The sequence below is a fragment of the Amphiprion ocellaris genome, chromosome 15, assembly GCF_022539595.1.
Source record: "Amphiprion ocellaris isolate individual 3 ecotype Okinawa chromosome 15, ASM2253959v1, whole genome shotgun sequence".
Classification (NCBI taxonomy): domain Eukaryota; kingdom Metazoa; phylum Chordata; class Actinopteri; family Pomacentridae; genus Amphiprion; species Amphiprion ocellaris.
In genome coordinates, this window is record NC_072780.1 from 31935722 (window position 1) to 31956624 (window position 20903).

Below are 20903 nucleotides of genomic sequence, written 5' to 3' on the forward strand. Positions count from 1 at the left end.
TTCTACAATGAAGAGAAGCTAATACTGGAGAAATATATGATAAAATAAGCAACAACAACAAAAAAATAAAAATATGAACAAAACATCTGAAAAACCTGAATATTACATCCATTTTTTTTAAACAGTGAGAAAAAAGTAAATGAAACATCTGTAAATGTTCATATGTCCTAAAAAATATCAATGGAATGTCCAAAATTTTCAATAAAACACAAAAAGATACCAAAACACGTCAAAAAAATATGTTAAAATGTCTGAAAAATATTAAAACGTCAGAAATATTATTCAAATATAAAAAAAAGTAAAACAAAGAATAAAATAATAATGTATCCAAAGATATTATTAAAATGTCAAAATGCCAATAAAATATCGGTTAATATAGATACTGTTAAAATGTCCTCTTCTTTCATCATTATTTTTATTTATTATTATTAGTATTATTGGTAGTATTATTATGAAGAGAAAGAGGATGACGAGGTATCAGTTCCGGATCTAGTGTCATCACTTTTGTTTCCACCCGGACTCCTCAGACGGTCGGACCGTCAGCGTGTTGTGATACAGCAGCTCCACGTTGAATGTAGGAAAGATTCAATATTGAACCGATGAAGCTTCTTTAACTTATGTTGTAGTGAGATGCTAACGGCTAATTGAAGCTCTTTAGCTTTAAACTCAGTTTGTATTGAGATGCTAACAGCTAATTGAAGCTCTTTAGCTTTAAACTCAGTTTGTATTGAGATGCTAACAGCTAATTGAAGCTCTTTAGCTTTAAACTCAGTTTGTATTGAGATGCTAACGGCTAACTGCTAGGTGAAGATGAAGATCAAGCGGCAGAAACAGGCCAAGAAAAGCATCAGCTTCTACAAATACAACTTCAGCTTCAGGGAACCTTTCCAGATCCTCCTCGACGGAACTTTCTGCCAGGCGGCGCTGAAGAACAAAATTCAGATTAAAGAACAGCTTCCTAAATATCTGATGGGGGAAGTCCAGCTGTGCACCACCAGGTGAGTCTAATTACCCCCAGGAGGGCAGGTTTATCTGCCCTTTATCTCCCCCAGGAGTGTCAAACATGCGGCCCGCGGGCCAAACCGGCCCTCCCAAGGGTCCAGTCCGCCCCAACTTTGTAAAGTGTAAAAATTCCAGAGAAAACATTAACTGCAGATTGTAAATTAGTAAAACTATAAATTTAAAATAATTTCTAGACCATGACAAGTTGTTTTGATCATAAAGTAAAATACTAGATTGTTCATTGTTCTTTTGTCATTTTGTGTCTCATTTTTGTAATATTTTGTCTTTTGTTTTTTGTCAGACTTTTGTCATTTGGCTCATGTTTTTGTCGCTTTGTGTTTGCTTTTTGTCTCGGTCATGTTTTTTGTCTATTTTTTGTCATTTTGTTGCTTTTTTGTATTTTTTTGTCTTGTTTGTGTCCATTTTTTGTCGTTTTGTACCTTTTTTGTTAATTTTTTGTCTCATTTTTGTAATTTTTTACCTATTTTTGTTGTTTTTTGTCTTTTTTTGTCTGACTTTTGTCATTTTGATCATAAAATAAAAATACTCAATCATTCAGTTCCAGATAGATGTGACTAAATGTTGTGTTCCGTTGTCGACACTCTGTGATCTGGAAGTTGTAACGTGGAAATGATAAACTGAGGCTTAATGTTGTTGAAATTGAATTCATTTTTCTTCAGAAATTTCAGGGTATTCATGATGTTTAGTAAAAAGATAATTCCTTAAATATGAACATTTTTACACTAAAACAAAGGAACCATGAGGAGTTGTGGTAATTTATAGGTTATTATGCTGTAAGTTTACTGGTCCGACTAAGATGAGTTTGACATGCTGCACATCTGGATGACTTAAAGTAGAGCAGAAGTGACGTACGAGGTGGAGCTTCATATTACAGTGCAGTTTCAGTAAATAAATAAGGAGCATTGTGTAATATTTGCTGTTGTTTCCTGGCAGCTGTGCTCTGAAGGAACTGGAGGTTCTGGGGAAGCAGCTGTACGGAGCTAAAATCATCCTCCAGAGGTTCCAGGTCAGAAAGTGTCCTCATGTGAAGGATCCTGTTTCTGCCTCCGAGTGTTTTCTGTCCATGTTGCAGGAAACAAACCCGCAGCATTACTTCATCGCCACGCAGGTAAATACACACCTGAAGACCCACAAACACACACAACTTCACTTTTATTCATATTGTTACTGGGATTTATAAGATTAGATAAACTTTATTGATCACACCCAGGGGAAACTCACAGTTATTATTAGTATTCATGTAAATATTCTTAAATGTGTGTTCTTAGTATCCTTCTGTTTTTTATATTTATATTATTTATGGGTCATTCCAGAATTAGAGGACATTTGAGCTTCAACATTTTTGAAAAATAAACTTTCTCTTTTCCAGTTTTCTGCTCCATATTCATCAATAATAGGTATTGATTGGCTCAGCTTCCACATCAATGGTAGCATTTTTATTCCATGTTTTCTGTGTTGTTTGCTAACCCTACTCTAATCACAGTAACAGGGTTGCTAATCCATGCTAATGTGATCTTTTTCTCAGCAGTAGAAGCTAGATATTTAGCTGCTGTTACTGCTGACCAAGAGGACAAACTGACTGATGGAAAACAGTCCAAAGAATTAGTCTGATCCTGATAATATGAGGTAGAGTGAGACATTCAATCAAGGCTGACAATGTGATGAAAATATGAAAAATAGAAGAGAGGACAAAGCTTTGTTCTACACATTCTTTAGGAAAACTGATGGATGATGATGACAACAAAAACAGGACACGAAACGACGAAAACAAGACATAAAACGACAAAAATGAGACACAAAATGACAGAAACTAGACACAAAATGACAAACAAAACACAAAATGACAAAAACGAGACACAAACGATGAAAACAAGACACATAATGAGAAAAGTGAGACACAAAATGACAAAACCGAGACAAAATGACAAAAATGAGACACAAAACAAGACACAAAATTCTAAAAAACGAGACATGAAACAACAGAAATGATACCGAACTTGACATAAACTGGACACAAAATGAGAAAAACAAGACAGGAAAGACAAAAACGTCATCACCAGAGTTGTTGTGGGACACACATTTCATACATAATAATTATTATTTAAAATATTGTGTTAATTTAATAAAAATGTTCCCACAATAACCAGAGACATCAATGGAAAAAATAATACCAAAAGTTCAGCAAAGTTCGTCTCAAAAAAATCGTTATATCTGTAGTGATTACATGTGTATCAGTAAAACTTCTAATATTTTCTTTAAGAACATTCACATAAAAATCAACCAAAATCCAGCAAAATTCACTGGATTTTGGTTGATTTTTATGTGAATGTTCTTAAGAAACATTTTTTTTAACATTTATTTTTTTCCACCAAAAAAATGTTGAAAATGTGGACATCAGAAGTTTCACTGTGAAAATATTTATTTTTCCTACGTTTTCTTTTTTTTTTTTAAAGTTATTTTTTTGGCCTTTTTATTAGATAGGCGCAGTGAGAGAGAGACAGGAAACAGGAGAAGAGTTGGGGGAAGACATGCAGCAAAGGGTCGCGAGCGGGAATCGAACCCGGGCCGCTACATCGGGGACCAGCCCCTGTACATGGGTCACCCACTCAACGCGTTGAGCTATACGGGCACCTTTTCCCACGTTTGCAAACTTTAAAACGGGTCGATTTGACCCGCAGAACGACACGAGGGTTAATTTCTAGATGTTTTCTTGCTTTTCTTACTCGCTTTGCTGCTGTGACGTCAAACATTGGTCTTCTAACTCTGCTGTCCTCTGTCCAGGACCACACTCTGACCTCCGGCCTGAAGAAGATCCCCGGCGTCCCGCTGCTCTACATCGTCCTCAACACCATAGTCCTGGACAAAGCCAGCCCCGCGTCGCTGCAACACGTGCAGGACGTCCAGCTGGGGGCGCTGGTGAGCGTGAGCCAGCAGCAGAGCATCAGCAGCCTGAAGAAGCAGCAGGGCCTCGGCCGGACGGACGCAGAGAGAAGAGGGAGGAAGAGGAAGAGGAAACAGAGCAACCCCAACCCTCTGAGCTGCCTGAAGAAGAAGAAGAAGAAAGGAGGTCCGACGGCGCCGCTGAGGAAGACCGAGGAGGGAGAGAAGAAGAAACGCAGCCGACACAAGAGAAGAAGAACGGAGGCAGAAAACAAGATGGCCGCCTCAACGTCCTAATCTGAACTCATCTCACGTTTTACTGCTGCAGGGAATAAATCAGCACAGAAACACTTTTACTGCTTTTATTTATAAAAACTCTGGATTTACAGGCAGCAGACAGAAATTATTCAGAGACAATATTATGAGGAAATTCTTTTTTTTAATACAAAATCAGACGGAAGGTTTAACTAGAAGCTGAACTCAGTTTTTATCTGGATGTTTAACCCTCGTGTCGTCCTGCGGGTCAAAATTGACCCATTTTAAAGTTTGAAAATGTGGAAAAAAAAAATATTTTCACAGTGAAACTTCAGATGTCCACATTTTCAACATTTTCGGGAAATCTTTGAACATTTTTTTGGTAGAAAAAAGAAACGTTAAAAATGTTTCTTAAGAACATTCCCAAAAAAATCAACCAAAATCCTGCAAATTTTGCTGGATTTTAGTTGATTTTTATGTGAATGTTCTTAAAGAAAATCTTAGAAGTTTTACTGATATATATGGAATCACTTTAGATATTTTTGGGATTTTTGGGGAAGATTTTTACTCATTTTTTGAAAATATTTACAAGAATCTTCTTGCCAAATATATATATATATTTTTTTTCAAATAAAACTTTTAAGGGAAACTTTTAAGGAATTATTGGAATTTTCTTCCTGAAGGTTTTGCAAATTTTCAGAAATTTGTGGATTTTTTTTGCTGAATTTTTGGATTTTTTTCAGACAAGGAAACAATATTTTTTGGTGCCTGTAAATGAAGACAACAGGAGGTTTTTGTGAATGTTCTTAAACATTTTAAACTTTTTTTCCACCAAAAAAATGTTCTAAGATTTAGCAAAAATGTTGAGAATGTGGACATCAGAAGTTTCAGTGTGAATTTTTTATTTTTTCCCCCACATTTTCAAACTTTAAAACGGGTCAATTTTGACCTGCAGGACGACATGAGGATTAAGTGATGCATTCAGTGTTTTCTACAGGAAAGAGTGGACTAAACTTGTAACTGAACTTTATTTTCTCCAACATGCTTCACCTGATCCTCTATTCAAACCAGTTTTTAAATAAAAAACTCTGATATTCCAACACAAACACTGTTGGAGCTGAACAGTCGAACACTTAATAAATCTGAATGATTCTCTGGTTACAAAAATGAAAAGACTTTTAAGACAGAACCAGGTGTTTTGTGCATCTCAGTAGAATATTTCAGGCAGCATGCAGACGTTCATGTTTTCATTCTGAAGCTGTTCAACAGATTAAATGCAGTTTGTTTCAGTTTGTGTTCAAAACTCACAATATTTCACTGTTTCACTAACAGCAGCTGCAACAATAAATGATTTATTAGAGTTTTTCACACTTTACTGCAGATTTTTTACTTTTACTATGTTCACTAACTGTATAATTCTTTAGTCATTTTTTGATCTGCTTAGAATCAGAGCGAAGCTTCGATTCAAGAATCGATCTGTGAAAAAGGTTAAAGTGCTGAACTACAGCCGACGATCAATAAATACTGTTTATCTGTTTAAATGGACACAAGAAGAAGCTGCATAAAGTGCATGTCCCAAATCAGGAGGAAAACATTCAATAAAGTATAATAAAATGTCAAAACAATGACCAAAAATACATTTCTGAGATGTCCCCAAATGTTAATGTCTGAAAATATTAATGTAACCAAAAATAGAAAAAAAACATGGAAAATATGTTGAAAAATTGTCCAAAAATATAAATAAAACAAATATTAACAGTGTGCCAAAAATGAATACAATGTAAAAAAAAAAGTCAAAAATTATTTATGAAATGTCCTTAATTCTTATAAAATATTTTAAAAAATATTAATCAAATATTCACAAATATCAACAAAATGTGAAAAAATAATGTAAAAAAAAAAAAAGTAAATTATTTATGAAATGTAAATTCTTATATAAATTATTTGAAAATATTACATAAATATTCACAAATGTCAGCAAAATGTGAAAAAATAAATATGTAGAAAATATTAACACAGAAAAACAGACATGATTGAAAATAAAAAAATACAAAAATACTTGAATGTCATTAATAAAATCAAACTAAACCAATAAATGGCTTGTACATGTTTTTTCTGACTATTTCCGGGACAACAAAGCCTCTAAAAACAGTTAAAGTGCAGAAGCTGGACGATCAGCAGCTGAAACATAAAACACACACAAATAATCCAAATAGAATAAATAGAAATAAAAGGTTCATGGAGCTGCTTCACATTAAAGTAGTGCAAAAGTCACAAGGCCACAAAAATAAAACGTAAATAAAGAACAGACTGAGAAAAACAAGACTTAGATTTAGACACAGAGTTGCTGAAACACAGGATGAGCAGATGTTCCAGATGTTTCAGGTGCTTTAGATGATATTCCAGATGTTTCAGGTTTTCCACATGAAGTTTCAGATGATGTTTTTAGTTATTTTAGATGATGTTCCAGATGTTTCAGGTATTTCAGATGATGTTCCAGATGTTTCACATGAAGTTTCAGGTGTTTCAGATGATGTTCCAGATGTTTCACATGAAGTTTCAGGTGTTTCAGATGATGTGGAATCGGGGTCCCGGCGTCGCTACGATGTCGCTGTACGGTTCCTCCTGAACCAGCTCCACTGCCTGCTGCTTCTTCAGAACCAGGAAGCTGTAGAACTTGGCAGCAGCCTGTTTGCGGTTGTTGTTCCTGCAGAGATCCAGCAGACTGACGGACTGAGCTCCGGTTTTGGCCATCACCCTCTGTGGAGGTTCACACAATCAGTTATGGAGGGAATCTACAGACCTCTGAGCTGTGATCACCTGTTCTACTAGTACAGGTGTTGTCTCTCACCTGCTGTTCCTCTTTAGAACCTCTAAACTGATCCAATGGCTCTACTTCGATATCAGATTCAGGTTCTTTTATTCTTTAACTCTCTGACCTCCTGCAGCTTCTATTAAATCCAGCTGTGAACTTACCTGCAGGCCGTGAAGCATCTGCTGGGTTCTCTTGTTCCATCTCCTCTCCTCCTGGTCTTGGTCTCCTCCCTGGACCTCCTCCTCCTGAAGCAGCAGCACAGTCACACAGACGAACACAGCAGACAAACAATCATTAAGCTGATTAATGAAAGGAGTCTCAACCTCTTCGTCGGAGTCTTCGTCGCTCTTCTTCTTGTCCTTGTCGGCCAGCAGGTCCAGCTCGATCAGCTGGCTGATGTTGGTGGTTTCTTCTGGAGGCAGATCCACGGCGGAGGAGTCGATCTGCTGCTGGTCCACAGCTCCCATCTACAGACAGAACAGACTGAAGCATCAGAGGACAGAGACAGAGCAAAGGATCGAACATCTGACGGATCCTCACAGGTAGAGCCGGCTCCGTCTCCTGGACTTTACGCTTCAGTCCTCGCTGTGAGGATGGAGGAGGCATCACAGCTTCATCCAGCGATGTCCTGCTGCCTTCTACAGCGGCTGTCTGCAGGACGTTAGCCTCCTCCATGATGGTCTGATCTGAACACAGACAGACAGAAAAATCCTAGTTCTCACCACTTCTGCAGCCTGATAGTCTCCTAAAACTCAAGAACCCAAATAAAACAACCAAAGAACAGAAGAACGTAATAATTACAGATCACCGACTGACTTTGAGGAACAAACTACTACATTATTATCAGTAGAGGACAAATCTGTTATTCATTAATCTGTTATTAATCAATGGTTCTGTTGATTACTTTATAGACTTATAGAACTTTTTAGAACCATCCTCCCTGATGTCCTGATCAATAACTGGTTCTGCTACTAAACCATCCTTCTCCTACCTATGATGTCTCTCTGCTGGTGTCCTGTGGTTTCCTCTCGTGGAACCTCTGGGTTCTCCAGATCCTTCAGGAACTCATCCAGACTGTCGGCTTCTCCACCTTTCCTCCTCTTCCTCAGCTCATCTGGTACCAGAGGAGTCAGACATCTGGTGAACATCTGGAGAGAAGATTAAAAAGCACGGTGAGAAGAAACTGCAGTGTAGAATGGTCTAATGTACCTCTCTATCATTCTGTAGCTTAGAATGGTCTGACTACACCTCACTATCATTCTGTAATTCTCTAGAATAGTCTGCTACACCTCACTAACACTATCATTCAGTAATTCTGTAATGTAGAATGGTCTGCTACACCTCACTATCAGTCTATAATTCTCTAGTGTAGAATGGTCTGCTGTACCTCAGTGATCAGTTACCTTGAGCAGCCTGGAATTCCACAGAGGCTGGGCAGGAAGTGAGAAGAGCTTCTCGACTCCCCCGGTTTCCTTCCACATCATGAGTTTCTTGGTGGGCGGAGCCAGATCCAGCGTGGTGACAATGTCAGAGTAGTCTGACAGCTGAGCTCTGATGGTTTTACTGTCCAACTCCTTCACGCTGTCCACGATCAGCTTCCTCTTACGCTTCGCCTTCGTCTCCTTCACTGATCAGGACAGATAAAGAGAGAAATGAACCCTGGTAGATGTTAGATTCAGATCCTGTGATGGAGACGCCGAATGTTTCTCCTCTGAGTAGTAAAGTAAATCTGAAAAAGTTCTTACCTGTGATGTCGATGGGTTCCAGAGCGAAGGTTTCCTCCTCATTGTGGACCAGAGCGGTTTGCTCCGTCTGGTCCGTCATGGCTGGTAGAGGTTCCGTTGGACCGGAGTCTGGACTGTCTGGAGCTCCAGCTGATACCAACATGAGACAGAGTTAGATGATATGTTCAGAAGCTGGACTGATCCTCAGCTCTACGTTTCTATGGTAACTGGACCAGCACCAACGGACCAACTGACCTGATAAAGCGTCAAAGTCGTCGTCTTCGTGGTCCTGAGGCATCATCACGCTCTCAGCGACGGCTGGAGGATCATCGAAGATCCCACCTCCGTCCTCGTTACTGAGAAGTTTGTCCACTAGAAATAAAGATTTAGATCAGACAAGAAGCATTCTCAGTGATTCTGTGGAAGATCTAAAGACGGGAGATTAAAGAACATTTAACAGAAACAAGATTCAAACTAATCTGAGACGAAGAACAAACTGAAGATAAACAACCAGAACAAACTTAAGATAAACAACCAGAACAAACTGATTTACTGTGATTCAGTCAGACTTTAACTGTGGCTTCTAACAAAGATTATAATCCTCACCCATCATGCCCCCCCCCCTCACCCATCATGCCCCCCCTCCTCACCCATCATGCCTCCCCCTCCTCACCCATCATGCCTCCCCCTCATCCAGCATGCCCCCCCTCCTCACCCATCATGCCTCCCCCTCCTCACCCATTCTGCCCCCCCCATCCAGCATGCCCCCCCCTCCTCACCCAGCATGCCTCCCCCTCCTCACCCATCCTGCCCTCCTCACCCAGCATGCCTCCCCCTCCTCACCCATCATGCCTCCCCCTCCTCACCCAGCATGCCTCCCCCTCCTCACCCATCATGCCTCCCCCTCCTCACCCAGCATGCCTCCCCCTCCTCACCCAGCATGCCTCCCCCTCCTCACCCATCATGCCTCCCCCTCCTCACCCAGCATGCCTCCCCCTCCTCACCCAGCATGCCTCCCCCTCCTCACCCATCATGCCTCCCCCTCCTCACCCAGCATGCCTCCCCCTCCTCACCCAGCATGCCTCCCTCGCTGCTCTCCATGGGATTGTCTCCGAAGTCGTCCTTGTATTGGTCGTCGTACTCCAGGTGGTTGGACTTGTCCGTCATCTGATTGACTCCGCCCTCCGCCTCCAGCAGCAGGTTGGAGGCTGACGCCCCCATGATGTCCACCTCAAATGCACTCTCCTCGCGCATCATCTCCCGATCGTCCATTCCGAAGTCAGCTGACGACAGAACAAATAACTGAAGCATGAAATCATCCAACAGAGAATAAAACCCTGATTAAAGAAGACTAAAAGCTTGACACTGACCGAAGTCGTTGTCCTGCAGCAGGTTGAGGTTTCCCACCTCCTCCCTCATGGTGATCTCCTCCACTCTGCTCTGGTTCAGGTTGAACTGCTGAGCGACGTCAATGTCACTGTAAAAACACCAAAACACACCTCATCTAGGCTGTCATTAACTGCGTTCTATTTTCCAAGAAGCAGAAACCATTATCAACCCTTTGAAGCTTTTTGTAACAAGTCACAGCAGATATTTTGTGGCGTAGTGCTGTTAATTAATCTCTTTTAGCATTCTTTGGTGATCACCTGCATCTACCAGAACATAAAAACAGGATTCTATGTACATGCAGGTAGAGAGCAGGTACGAAAGGTGTTCTTAAAGACAGAGAAAAGAAAACATGCATGGTCAAAGTCTTGTTAAAGCCAGAAATTTGCAAAAAAAAAAAGGCTGAATCGTGTATATTTGTACAAAAATATCAAATATTTAATCTGTATTATGTGGTGCAAGTTGCCTTGGTAGTCTAAAATAAGATAAGATAAGATGCCAAACGTGAACCATAAAGTCCCTATTAGCAGACCCTCTGGTGCACATCATTCAAATCTTCCTCTACTCTTTCGTCTGTCCTCATCTACAGTGTGCTGTCTAAAAATGGCAATAAATACACTGAAAAACAAAGGTTCCGTGTGGTCTGAACAGGTGGTTTTCTAGAACTATTTGGTTCTGCGAGGAACATGTGGACAAACAGAACTCACTCTAAGTCTGGCAGCGGTTGGTCGAAGTCGTGGAACTCCTCAGGAAGTGTGATGGCGTTATAGGCAGCTTCTCTGTTCTCCTCTGGAAGATCCACCACGCCTGAGGAAAACAGGTTTACAGAGTAAAGTTAGCATGTGGCGCTAAAGACACGAAGATGATCAGGCAGGAATCACCATGTACAACTGTAAACTCATAACTCAGAGACGTGTTCTTGTTGTCGGGTAATTTTCATCTTTATGGCGGTAATGAAATAAATTAACTGCTCTGAAAACAAAGACTCTTCAAGGATGAACCACATTTTCATTATCTGACTGAAAACAAGCAGTTCTTCTACATAAGATGTGATTTAATCCTGATTTTCTGACCTGGTCTGAAGGCCATCTTGATCTTGATGAAGGCCTCGTTGCAGTCGGCCAGCAGGTATTTGGCCTTTCTGTGGTAGATCCTCACCACGCCAAGCAGCAGGTGGCCCGACGTCCGCAAAGCCATCTTCACCTGGAAAAACAATTAACAGTTCATAAAGAAAAGATTTACTGTCAATAAAACCTGAGGTGGGATGATGCTAACCTCACTGGTACACTCTGACAGGTACCGTAGCTGAGATGATGCTAACCTCAGGTGCTAACAGACAGGTACCTCAAGTGAGATGATGCTAACAGACAGGTATCTCAGGTGAGATGATGCTAACCTCAGGTGCTAACAGACAGGTACCTTAGGTGAGATGATGCTATCAGACAGGTATCTCAGGTGAGATGATGCTAACCTCAGATGCTAACAGATAGGTAGCTAGGTGAGATGATGCTAACTTCAGATGCTAACAGACAGGTACCTAGGTGAGATGATGCTAACCTCAGGTGCTGTCAGACAGGTACCTTAGGTGAGATGATGCTAACCTCAGGTGCTAACAGATAGGTACCTTAGGTGAGATGATGCTAACCTCAGGTGCTATCAGACAGGTACCTTAGGTGAGATGATGCTAACCTCAGGTGCTGTCAGACAGGTACCTTAGGTGAGATGATGCTAACCTCAGGTGCTATCAGACAGGTACCTTAGGTGAGATGATGCTAACCTCAGGTGCTATCAGACCGGTACCTTAGGTGAGATGATGCTAACCTCAGGTGCTATCAGACAGGTACCTTAGGTGAGATGATGCTAACCTCAGGTGCTTTCAGACAGGTACCTTAGGTGAGATGATGCTAACCTCAGGTGCTATCAGACAGGTACCTTAGGTGAGATGATGCTAACCTCAGGTGCTATCAGACCGGTACCTTAGGTGAGATGATGCTCTCCACGCTGCTCTCCAGGTTACATTCGAACACATGAGCCTTGGTGAGCTTCTTGTCCCAGTGAGCAGCCAACCAGATCTTAGCCAGCGGCCCTCGTTTACTGAGAACAAAGTGGGCATAAAACATCTTCTCAGAGCTTCTACACCAGGAGACGAAGGAGGAATCAGACCTGCAGAGAAACAACACTCTGGATGAGGAACCACACCGGAGGACAGGTGAACAACGACAGGTGAAGAAACTGTTGTGTAGCTGACAGCAGCAGATTCAGATCATCTGCTGGACTTAAACTCTGAACACTGAAGAGCTGATTTAATAAATTTACTCTGGTCGTTAAAGACCAAAATATCTCAGTCAAAAGCAAAACAATCACCAATGAACATTAAGTTAGGTTATTTGTCCAGCATCAGTCCTGACCATAACTAGTAAATATTCACTGCTATGGACCTTTAACTGATGAACACTGTTCATCAAATCATTCATCAAATCAAGTTTATTTAAACAGTGCTACTGCAAAACACAGACAGGATGACGACCTGCAGGATCCCCTTTTAAAAGAAATGTAATTTTACATCTAGTTTCATGAAAGCAGAGGCAGGAATTACGTGTAGCAGCTTTTATTTGTGTATTAAACAAATAAGTTATTTTAGTTGTTCCCTGAGTCTTGTGATGCTCATGTACACTTTAAATGTATCTTTTACATTAAGATAAATTCATCTTTTATTAATCCCACATCAGATAATTTGCAGCGATACAGCAGCAAAAATGAGGAACATCAGGAAAAACATATATATAAATAAGAAATACACATAAATACAGTTAATATTCTACAGATTCTTGTACATGTAGACAACTGTTACTATACTAAGTATTTTAAATGCACTAAATATTGATAATTTACAGGTGTGAATGTGTTGATGATGTGAACTATGAGTTTTTATGTGTTGTCTTCTAAAAGCAGAGCTGATTCTGTACAAAAAAAGGTTTTCATTACATTTATTTCACAGTAAATTAAAGTTAACACCAGTAGTTTATCAAATCTGGTCAGTAAACCTATTTAAAATCTTTAATTTGCTCTCATTAAATCATATATTCTGCTTATTTCTGTGACGTTTGCTTATTTCTACGTTACTGTTACTGCAGTAATCTGATTAATAAACTACACCTGGATGAGTTAAGATGATTCACCTGCAGCTGAGTAACTAACATCACATCATTAGACTGTAATAAATAATAACAAACACATTCAGTGAACACGTTTTAATCAGCTATTAGTTAATAATAAAGACAGTCCGTTAGATCCTGTGTAAGCGTTAGTTGCGTTAAACCCTTAAACAGTTTAAACCTTCAGCTCTTAATCTGTTCTGAATGTTAACAGGTGAATGATGCTAAGCTAAGCTAAGCTAACGTTAGCTGCTACATCAGATAATCAGAAATATCTGATTTAAACGACAGATCATAGGAGACTCACCGCCAAGCTGCCGGGTCCTACCGGCCTCCTGCAGGCCTCCTACCGGCCTCCTGCGGTCCTACCGGCAGACTAACCGGCCTCCTCCCGGTGGTTCTCCTCCTCCCGGTTCCTCCGCCGGTTCTCCCGCAGCAGCTTCCTCCTCAGCAACAAACAAGATGGCGGCTCCTCCTGACCTGAAGAAACCCCAGAGAACTACATACTGCAGTAAAAGTACTGCACTGACTGAAGTACTGCAGTAAAAGTACTGCACTGACTAAAGTACTGCAGTAAAAGTACTGCACTGACTGAAGTACTGCAGTAAAAGTACTGCATTGACTGAAGTACTGCAGTAAAAGTACTGCACTGACTAAAGTACTGCAGTAAAAGTGCTGCACTGACTGAAGTACTGCAGTAAAAGTACTGCACTGACTGAAGTACTGCAGTAAAAGTACTGCACTGACTAAAGTACTGCAGTAAAAGTACTGCATTGACTGAAGTACTGCAGTAAAAGTACTGCACTGACTAAAGTACTGTAGTAAAAGTGCTGCACTGACTGAAGTACTGCAGTAAAAGTACTGCACTGACTGAAGTACTGCAGTAAAAGTAGTGCACTGACTGAAGTACTGCAGTAAAAGTACTGCACTGACTGAAGTACTGCAGTAAAAGTACTGCAATGACTGAAGTACTGCAGTAAAAGTTCTACACTGACTGAAGTACTGCAGTAAAAGTAGTGCACTGACTGAAGTACTGTAGTAAAAGTACTGCACTGACTGAAGTACTGCAGTAAAAGTACTGCAACGACTGAAGTACTGCAGTAAAAATATTGCACTGACTGAAGTACTGTAGTAAAAGTACTGCACTGACTGAAGTACTGTAGTAAAAGTACTGCACTGACTGAAGTACTGCAGTAAAAGTACTGCACTGACTGAAGTACTGCAGTAAAAGTACTGCACTGACTGAAGTACTGCAGTAAAAGTACTGCAACGACTGAAGTACTGCAGTAAAAATATTGCACTGACTGAAGTACTGTAGTAAAAGTACTGCACTGACTGAAGTACTGTAGTAAAAGTACTGCACTGACTGAAGTACTGCAGTAAAAGTACTGCACTGACTGAAGTACTGCAGTAAAAGTACTGCACTGACTGAAGTACTGCAGTAAAACTAGTGCACTGACTGAAGTACTGCAGTAAAACTAGTGCACTGACTGAAGTACTGCAGTAAAAATATTGCACTGATTGAAGTGCTGCAGTAAAAGTACTGCACTGACTGAAGTACTGCAGTAAAAGTAGTGCACTGACTGAAGTACTGCAGTAAAAGTACTGCACTGACTGAAGTACTGCAGTAAAAGTGTGCAATGACTGAAGTACTGCAGTAAAAGTACTGCACTGACTGAAGTACTGCAGTAAAAGTAGTGCACTGACTGAAGTACTGCAGTAAAAGTACTACACTCATTGAAGTACTGGCCTTTACTTTATTTAAATTAGTTAAAATCATTATTTAACAGATACTTGCAGTCATTTGAGAGAAAACTTTCGGATCTTAACGGTTAGGTTGGATTGACTTGGATATTTGCTGCTGTTATCACCATTTTTTTTAACAGTTTTTTAATGTTTCAGTATTCCACCATTTTTAACCTGTTTTTTCTGTTACCTTTATATTTATATTTTCTTTTTGGTGATTCTACCTGGTGTGTTTTTACCAGCTGTGGCTGGAGAAGTCAGAGATAAAAGTAAGAATAAAAGTGTCACTTCAGATTTATATTAAGGTCAAAAATCTTTTTCAGCTGAGTGATTCCAGATCTAAAGTAATCATAACTAATAACAGCATAACTAGTTTTAAATGAACTAATGTACGGATTTGAGTTTAAAGTACAGAAAATATTAAGTTGATTCAACTTCCTTGTGTCAACGGTCAACATAATGTTTGTGTGAATCCTTTAAATCAGTGTTCAGAGATAAAAGCTGCTCAGTTTCCTCCATGAACTCCAGAGTCGGTCCTTTGTGCTGCTGATCGACCGAAGATTCCAGTTTACAGCTGAACTTTGCTGAATAGACGGAGGGGGAGGAGAGCCGGCGGCCAACAATAGTCTTTGTCCAGAGCTCCATTCTTACTGGGCCGACTGGGAGGAGGGAGATTCTCCATAGTAACACTGGAGCCGAACACCAGAACCAGAGGAGCTGAAGGAGCTGAAGGAGCTGAAGGAGCTGCAGCAGTACAGAGTTACAGGAACAAACTCTACCAGACAGGAGGAATAAACTTTACCAGACAGGAACAAACTCTACCAGACAAGAGGAACAACCAGGAACACACTTTACCAGACAGGAACAACCAGGAACACACTTTACCAGACAGGAACAAACTTTACCAGACAGTATTTGCAGCCAGAATAAACGAGGTCAGGACGTTCTCCTTCATCATGGACAGAAACAGCCACTCTGAGGACTCTCTGTCATCGCTGCTGCTGGAGAACATCAAGAACAAACTGCTGGATGCCTTCAGAACCTCAGTGGAGAACAGAGACGTTCCTCAGGGTTCCTTCAGACCCGTCAGGAGTCTTCAGGTCAACGAGGAGCTGCGAAGAGCCAAAATAGACGGAGCTTTGACCTGGTTGAGGTCTGAACTGGTGAGATTCTGCTGCACTGGAAAACTAGAACACTGATAAACTAAATCTGTAAAGTAATTATTTGAAACTAAAACTGTAAAAAATAATACTGAAAAACTGAAAAGATTTGTCTGTTAATCTAAATCTGTAAATATTTGTAAAGTTATGAAAACACTAATAAATACAATAAAAACAGTTTAATTTTATGATCAAATTTTATGGTAAATTAATCACTTTTTTAAGGGATTATGCTAATTAGCTAAAATCTAACAAAAATAATATATATATCTGTGTGTGTATATATATATATATATATATATATATATACACACACATATATATACATATACACAGACTTAACAGTTAATAGTTCAAGAAAATTAAACAGAGAAACGTTCATATTTTACTATATATGTAGTAAATTATTAAACCTTGGGCGTCTCTTCCCCAGATGGAGATGCGCTCTCAGGACCTTCAGCTCGCTCAGACTCTCCTGGGGCTGAACTCTGAGATCCAGAGGCTGAGGAGGGAAAGTTGTGGAGGTCTGGAGGTGGAAGGAGAAGAACAGCAGTGATGGACCAGCAAAGGAACCTTCAGAGGGAGGAAGCATCAGACGGAGGTACCTTCACTGGAGGAAGCTTCAGAGGGAGGAACCTTCCCTGGAGGAAGCTTCAGAGGGAGGAACCTTCCCTGGAGGAAGCTTCAGAGGGAGGAACCTTCTCTGAAAGACGAGGAGGAGGAACCTTCTCTGGAGGACCAACAGGAGGAACCTTCTCTGAAGGATGAGGAGGAGGAACCTTCTCTCAGGGACCAGCTGGATGAAACTTCACAAGGAGGAACACTCTCTGGAGGAACCTCCAGAGAGAGGAACCTTCTCTGGAGGACCAGCAAGAGGAACCTTCAGACAGGCGAACCTTCTCTGGAGGAACCTGGAATATCGTCTGAAGAACTGACTGCAGCAGCTGGAACATGAATGTTTCTGTACATAAATAAATAACTTCTGTAGGTTCAACTGAAAACAGACTGTGATGGTTGTTTAGATATTTTTGCACTGAAGGAGAGTTTTGCTGCAGAAACTGATTTATTTTCTCAGATCGGTTAAGAAACAAGACGATTTGAATGTAAAGATAAAAATATAAATAAAAATAATGAAATAAAAGCAGCGTCAGGTCTGAGTTTGTGTCTTTATTTACTACATCTCTCTGTTTAAACATGAGAAGAGTTCAGAGTTTATAAATACAGAAATAAAATGTGATTTACAGAAAGCTGCAGCTTCTGAACCTCAATCATTCTAAATATAAAGATCACAGTTAATCTGGATTAACTGAACTATTTATTGAGTTAAATATTCTGTCTGCTGACGACATGTGACACAGTCGAGCTGCAAAGATCAATAAATAATCAATATAATTACACAGTAAAAAAACCCCATCTGAGCAGTAGTTGAAGTTTCTGGATTGAAATCAAACTTTATTCCTTTAATAAAAACAAACAACAACTCCAGATCAACATTTAATTCAGGACCCAACGATCCACAGTTTATGCATAAAAAACTTACTGAAAAGTCATTAAATAAAAACAAGTCCACAGTTCTCAGAAAGGTTCCTCTGAAGCTCAGTAATAAGTTAAACTCGTTTATCTAATCAGATCAGTAAAAACAAGTTATGCTGTTTTCAGTTTTTATGCTAAGCTAAGCTAGGCTAACTGTAACAAACAAACAGGTTTCCTCCCAAAGTCGCAGCATTCTGTCTGAAATAGCTGGTTTTAATTCATAATGTCACGTTTTAGTGGTAAAAACTGAAAGAAACTGAAGTTTACAGTCAGATTATTTAGTGTTTTGTGTGAATCAAAACGACTTTAACTCGGCTGTTAAAATATTTTCCTTCTTTCTTTTCACAGTTACAATAAAAAGCAGATTCATTTTACTCCACAGCTGGAACTTATTGTTCCAAACGTTCTGTAAAGTTCTAGTAAAGTTCTTCTTAGAGGTCGGATAACTGAAGATGTTCTTTAAATGTTTGGTGATAACGTTGTCAGACTGTTCTCTAAAATGTTTTCTACATGCTGCAGTCATGTAACATGGTGGGAATGTTTCCTAGGAGAACGTTCTGTAATATGTTCCTCAACAGCGTCCTCAGAACGTTTCAGGCAGAATGTTCCACCTTTGTTAATTTATAATGTTACAGGAACATTTTATTAAAGAACATTCTGTTGTCTGAGACCTCGATAACATCTGGAAAACATTTTCTGAATGTTGGTTTGAGAACATTTTTTAAAATCATATATGTTCATCTGTAGCCCTGAGAAGGTTCTCCAAATGTTCTCTGATTCTTGCAGCTAAACGTTCCATCTTAGTTCATTTTTAACCTCATAGGAACTTTATTCAGAATGATAAATATCCATGAAACATTCTTTAAACATTAAATCAAAACTTCAAAATGTTATTTGAACTTTAAGGCAACGTTAGCCAATGTTGTGGGAACGTTTTTTAAAGAACGTTCTGTCGTCTGAGGCCTCGATAGCATCTGGAAAACATTTAAAAGTTGGTTTGAGAACGTTTTTTAAAAAAAAAAAAAAAAATCAAGTAACATCATCTGCAACCCTGAGAACATTCCCCAAACGTTCTCTAACTGTTGCAGCTAAAATGTTCTCTCTTAGTTCATTCTTAACCTCATAGGAACTTTGATTGAAACTTTAAAACATTCATTGAACATTAGATTAAAACTTTAAAACATTTTTTGAACTTTAAGGTGACGTTAGCCAACATTGTGGGAACGTTCTCAGCAAACATCACAGGAATCATTCATGTCATAGAAGCACTGAAACTGTCCTGTGTGTCCATTAAAGGGGAATTTTCATAAAAGAAAGCAGCAACATGAAGTTTCACATTTTTGTCACGTCGTGTTCCATTCATGTCAGTGTTGACTTTTCCAACGACAACAACCTCTAATTCAAACTCTGATCATTGAAAAAGGTCTTCAGGGTCCCGACAGGAACAAAAACTTCATAAAACTGTTTAAAAAATCATCATAAAGTCTCAGGATTTGATGCCAAAGTCCACCATCAGTCAAACTTACAGCCTGTCGATGTTTCAGTCGTCTGTCTCAGAACCAACTGGACCAGGAAAAGAACTGAACAGCTGATCTTGTCTCCGGATCTTCACGGCACCGAGCTCCTCCTGCAGAACTTCCTGTTGGCCTGGAGGCGGCAGGTGGAGCTCACCTGTCCGGACCTGGAGCAGACGCTGTCCTCAGAGTCCCAGCAGCTTCCCTCCTCATCCTCCTCATCCTCCTCTGAAAGCTCCATCTTCAGCTCCTGGATCCCAGAGTTCAGCTCCATCAGCTGCCGGATCAGAACCTGGTCCAGAGAACGGAGCTCCACCTGCACAAATAAACACAGTTATTAAGAATAAATACAGTTATTAGGAATATATACAGTGATTTAGAATAAATGCAGTTATTAAGAATAAATACATGCTATCTTTCTTCCTGCTGGGGCCTCTTGCCAGGTCATCATTGTAAATGAGAAATAGTTCTCAACTGATCTTACCTAGTTAAATAAAGAATTAATAAATATTAGGAATAAACTCAGTTATTAAGAGTAAATACAGTTATTAGAAATAAACGTATTTAGAATAAATATTTGTGTTAAGAATAAAAATACTTTAAAAGAAATACAGTTATTAGGAATAAATATTCTTAAAAATAAATACAATTATTAGGAATGAATACAGTTATTAAGAATCAATATTTTGTTGGGAATAAATACAGTTATTAGGAATAAATATTCTTAGAAATAAATACAGTTATTAGGAATGAATACATCCAATAAGAATAAAAACACATCAGAATAAATACAGCTATTAAGAATAAATATTCTTAGAAACAATTATTTATTATAAATATTCTTTTTAAGAATGAATAGTTATTAAAAATAATTCAAGTTATTAAGAATAAATACAGTTAAGAGGAAAAAATACAGTTATTTAGAATAAATGCAGTTATTAGGAATAAATAAACTTATTAAGAATAAATATACTTATAAGAATAAATGTAGTTGTTAAGAATAAATACAGTTATGAGGAATAAATACAGTTATTAAGAATAAATATGGATATTAATAATAAATAAACATATTAGGAATAAATGCAGTTATTAGGAATAACTACAGTTATTAAGTTAATGAGTTATTGTGAGTTTACATAAATGACAGTAGTAGTAGACGGTTTTTCTGCTTTAATTGTTCATCTGGGGAACAAACTGTTCTTGTTTCGGGTAGTTCTGGTTGTCCAGCATCTGAACACCCAGAACCACAACCAGAACCTGAACCGGAACCAGAACCAGAAGCTCAGAGTTCTTTTCTCCGGTTTTCCTCTCAGAGTGAAGCTGTTTCTAGTTCAGACTCTTTCAGATGTAAATCCTCCTGCTGCTGTTCTTTCTCTGTTCCTAATTACTGGGTTTGGACAATAAGACGTCCAGATTCCAGAGTCCAGTTTGTTCTGAGGAATGTTCTGGACAAAACCACTCATCTGCATTTCTGTTCCTTCCAGCACACTGGAGCTCAACAGGAGGATTTAATGGATGACTGACAGAAAAACGTGAAGCTGAAGCTCAGCGACAGAAACTAGGAATGTTTGTTGACTGTAAAAAAAAGATTTTCAGCTCAACTAAAGTGTTAAATGTCCCTTTAAATATCAAGTTTCAGATTCAGATGCAGAAAACTTTATTTGTCCCCAGGGGTCAATTAAAAAGGCACGTCGAGCAGGAAGTGCAACAGT

At 39.2% G+C, this 20903-nt stretch overlaps 3 protein-coding genes across 3 annotated transcripts; 2 read left to right on the forward strand and 1 right to left on the reverse strand.

The window, feature by feature from the left end:
* Window positions 1-521: 521 nt before the first annotated feature.
* On the forward strand, window positions 522-5533 carry utp23 (UTP23 small subunit processome component). The gene is made up of 3 exons (XM_035958668.2): window positions 522-998; window positions 1957-2131; window positions 3805-5533. The coding sequence occupies exons 1-3, from the start codon at window positions 811-813 to the stop codon at window positions 4198-4200; spliced, it is 759 nt and encodes a 252-aa protein (XP_035814561.2). The 5' UTR covers window positions 522-810; the 3' UTR covers window positions 4201-5533.
* Window positions 4252-13703, reverse strand: rad21b (RAD21 cohesin complex component b). The gene is made up of 14 exons (XM_023293380.3): window positions 13546-13703; window positions 12060-12246; window positions 11157-11286; window positions 10791-10890; window positions 10068-10174; window positions 9771-9980; window positions 8953-9069; window positions 8719-8847; window positions 8377-8600; window positions 7965-8121; window positions 7514-7659; window positions 7297-7440; window positions 7135-7218; window positions 4252-6918 (listed from the first exon to the last, which is right to left on the reverse strand). The coding sequence occupies exons 2-14, from the start codon at window positions 12201-12203 to the stop codon at window positions 6727-6729; spliced, it is 1884 nt and encodes a 627-aa protein (XP_023149148.1). The 5' UTR covers window positions 12204-12246; window positions 13546-13703; the 3' UTR covers window positions 4252-6726.
* Window positions 13704-15679: 1976 nt separating this feature from the next.
* si:ch211-153f2.3 (uncharacterized) lies at window positions 15680-17298 on the forward strand. The gene is made up of 2 exons (XM_035958669.2): window positions 15680-16147; window positions 16578-17298. The coding sequence occupies exons 1-2, from the start codon at window positions 15941-15943 to the stop codon at window positions 16698-16700; spliced, it is 330 nt and encodes a 109-aa protein (XP_035814562.1). The 5' UTR covers window positions 15680-15940; the 3' UTR covers window positions 16701-17298.
* Window positions 17299-20903: the final 3605 nt, after the last annotated feature.

What these genes read in the sequence shown, in the direction of transcription:
- utp23 (XM_035958668.2), top strand. Translation starts at nt 811, where the DNA reads ATGAAGATCAAGCGGCAGAAACAGGCCAAGAAAAGCATCAGCTTCTAC. An exon ending in GTCCAGCTGTGCACCACCAG is followed by an intron (nt 999 to 1,956) that starts GTGAGTCTAATT and finishes GTTTCCTGGCAG; the next exon opens with CTGTGCTCTGAAGGAACTGG. An exon ending in ATTACTTCATCGCCACGCAG is followed by an intron (nt 2,132 to 3,804) that starts GTAAATACACAC and finishes TCCTCTGTCCAG; the next exon opens with GACCACACTCTGACCTCCGG.
- rad21b (XM_023293380.3), bottom strand. Translation starts at nt 12,203, where the DNA reads ATGTTTTATGCCCACTTTGTTCTCAGTAAACGAGGGCCGCTGGCTAAG. An exon ending in CAACCGCTGCCAGACTTAGA is followed by an intron (nt 10,175 to 10,790) that starts GTGAGTTCTGTT and finishes GTGTTTTTACAG; the next exon opens with TGACATTGACGTCGCTCAGC. An exon ending in AGACGGAGCCGGCTCTACCT is followed by an intron (nt 7,441 to 7,513) that starts GTGAGGATCCGT and finishes TTCTGTCTGTAG; the next exon opens with ATGGGAGCTGTGGACCAGCA.
- si:ch211-153f2.3 (XM_035958669.2), top strand. Translation starts at nt 15,941, where the DNA reads ATGGACAGAAACAGCCACTCTGAGGACTCTCTGTCATCGCTGCTGCTG. An exon ending in CCTGGTTGAGGTCTGAACTG is followed by an intron (nt 16,148 to 16,577) that starts GTGAGATTCTGC and finishes TCTCTTCCCCAG; the next exon opens with ATGGAGATGCGCTCTCAGGA.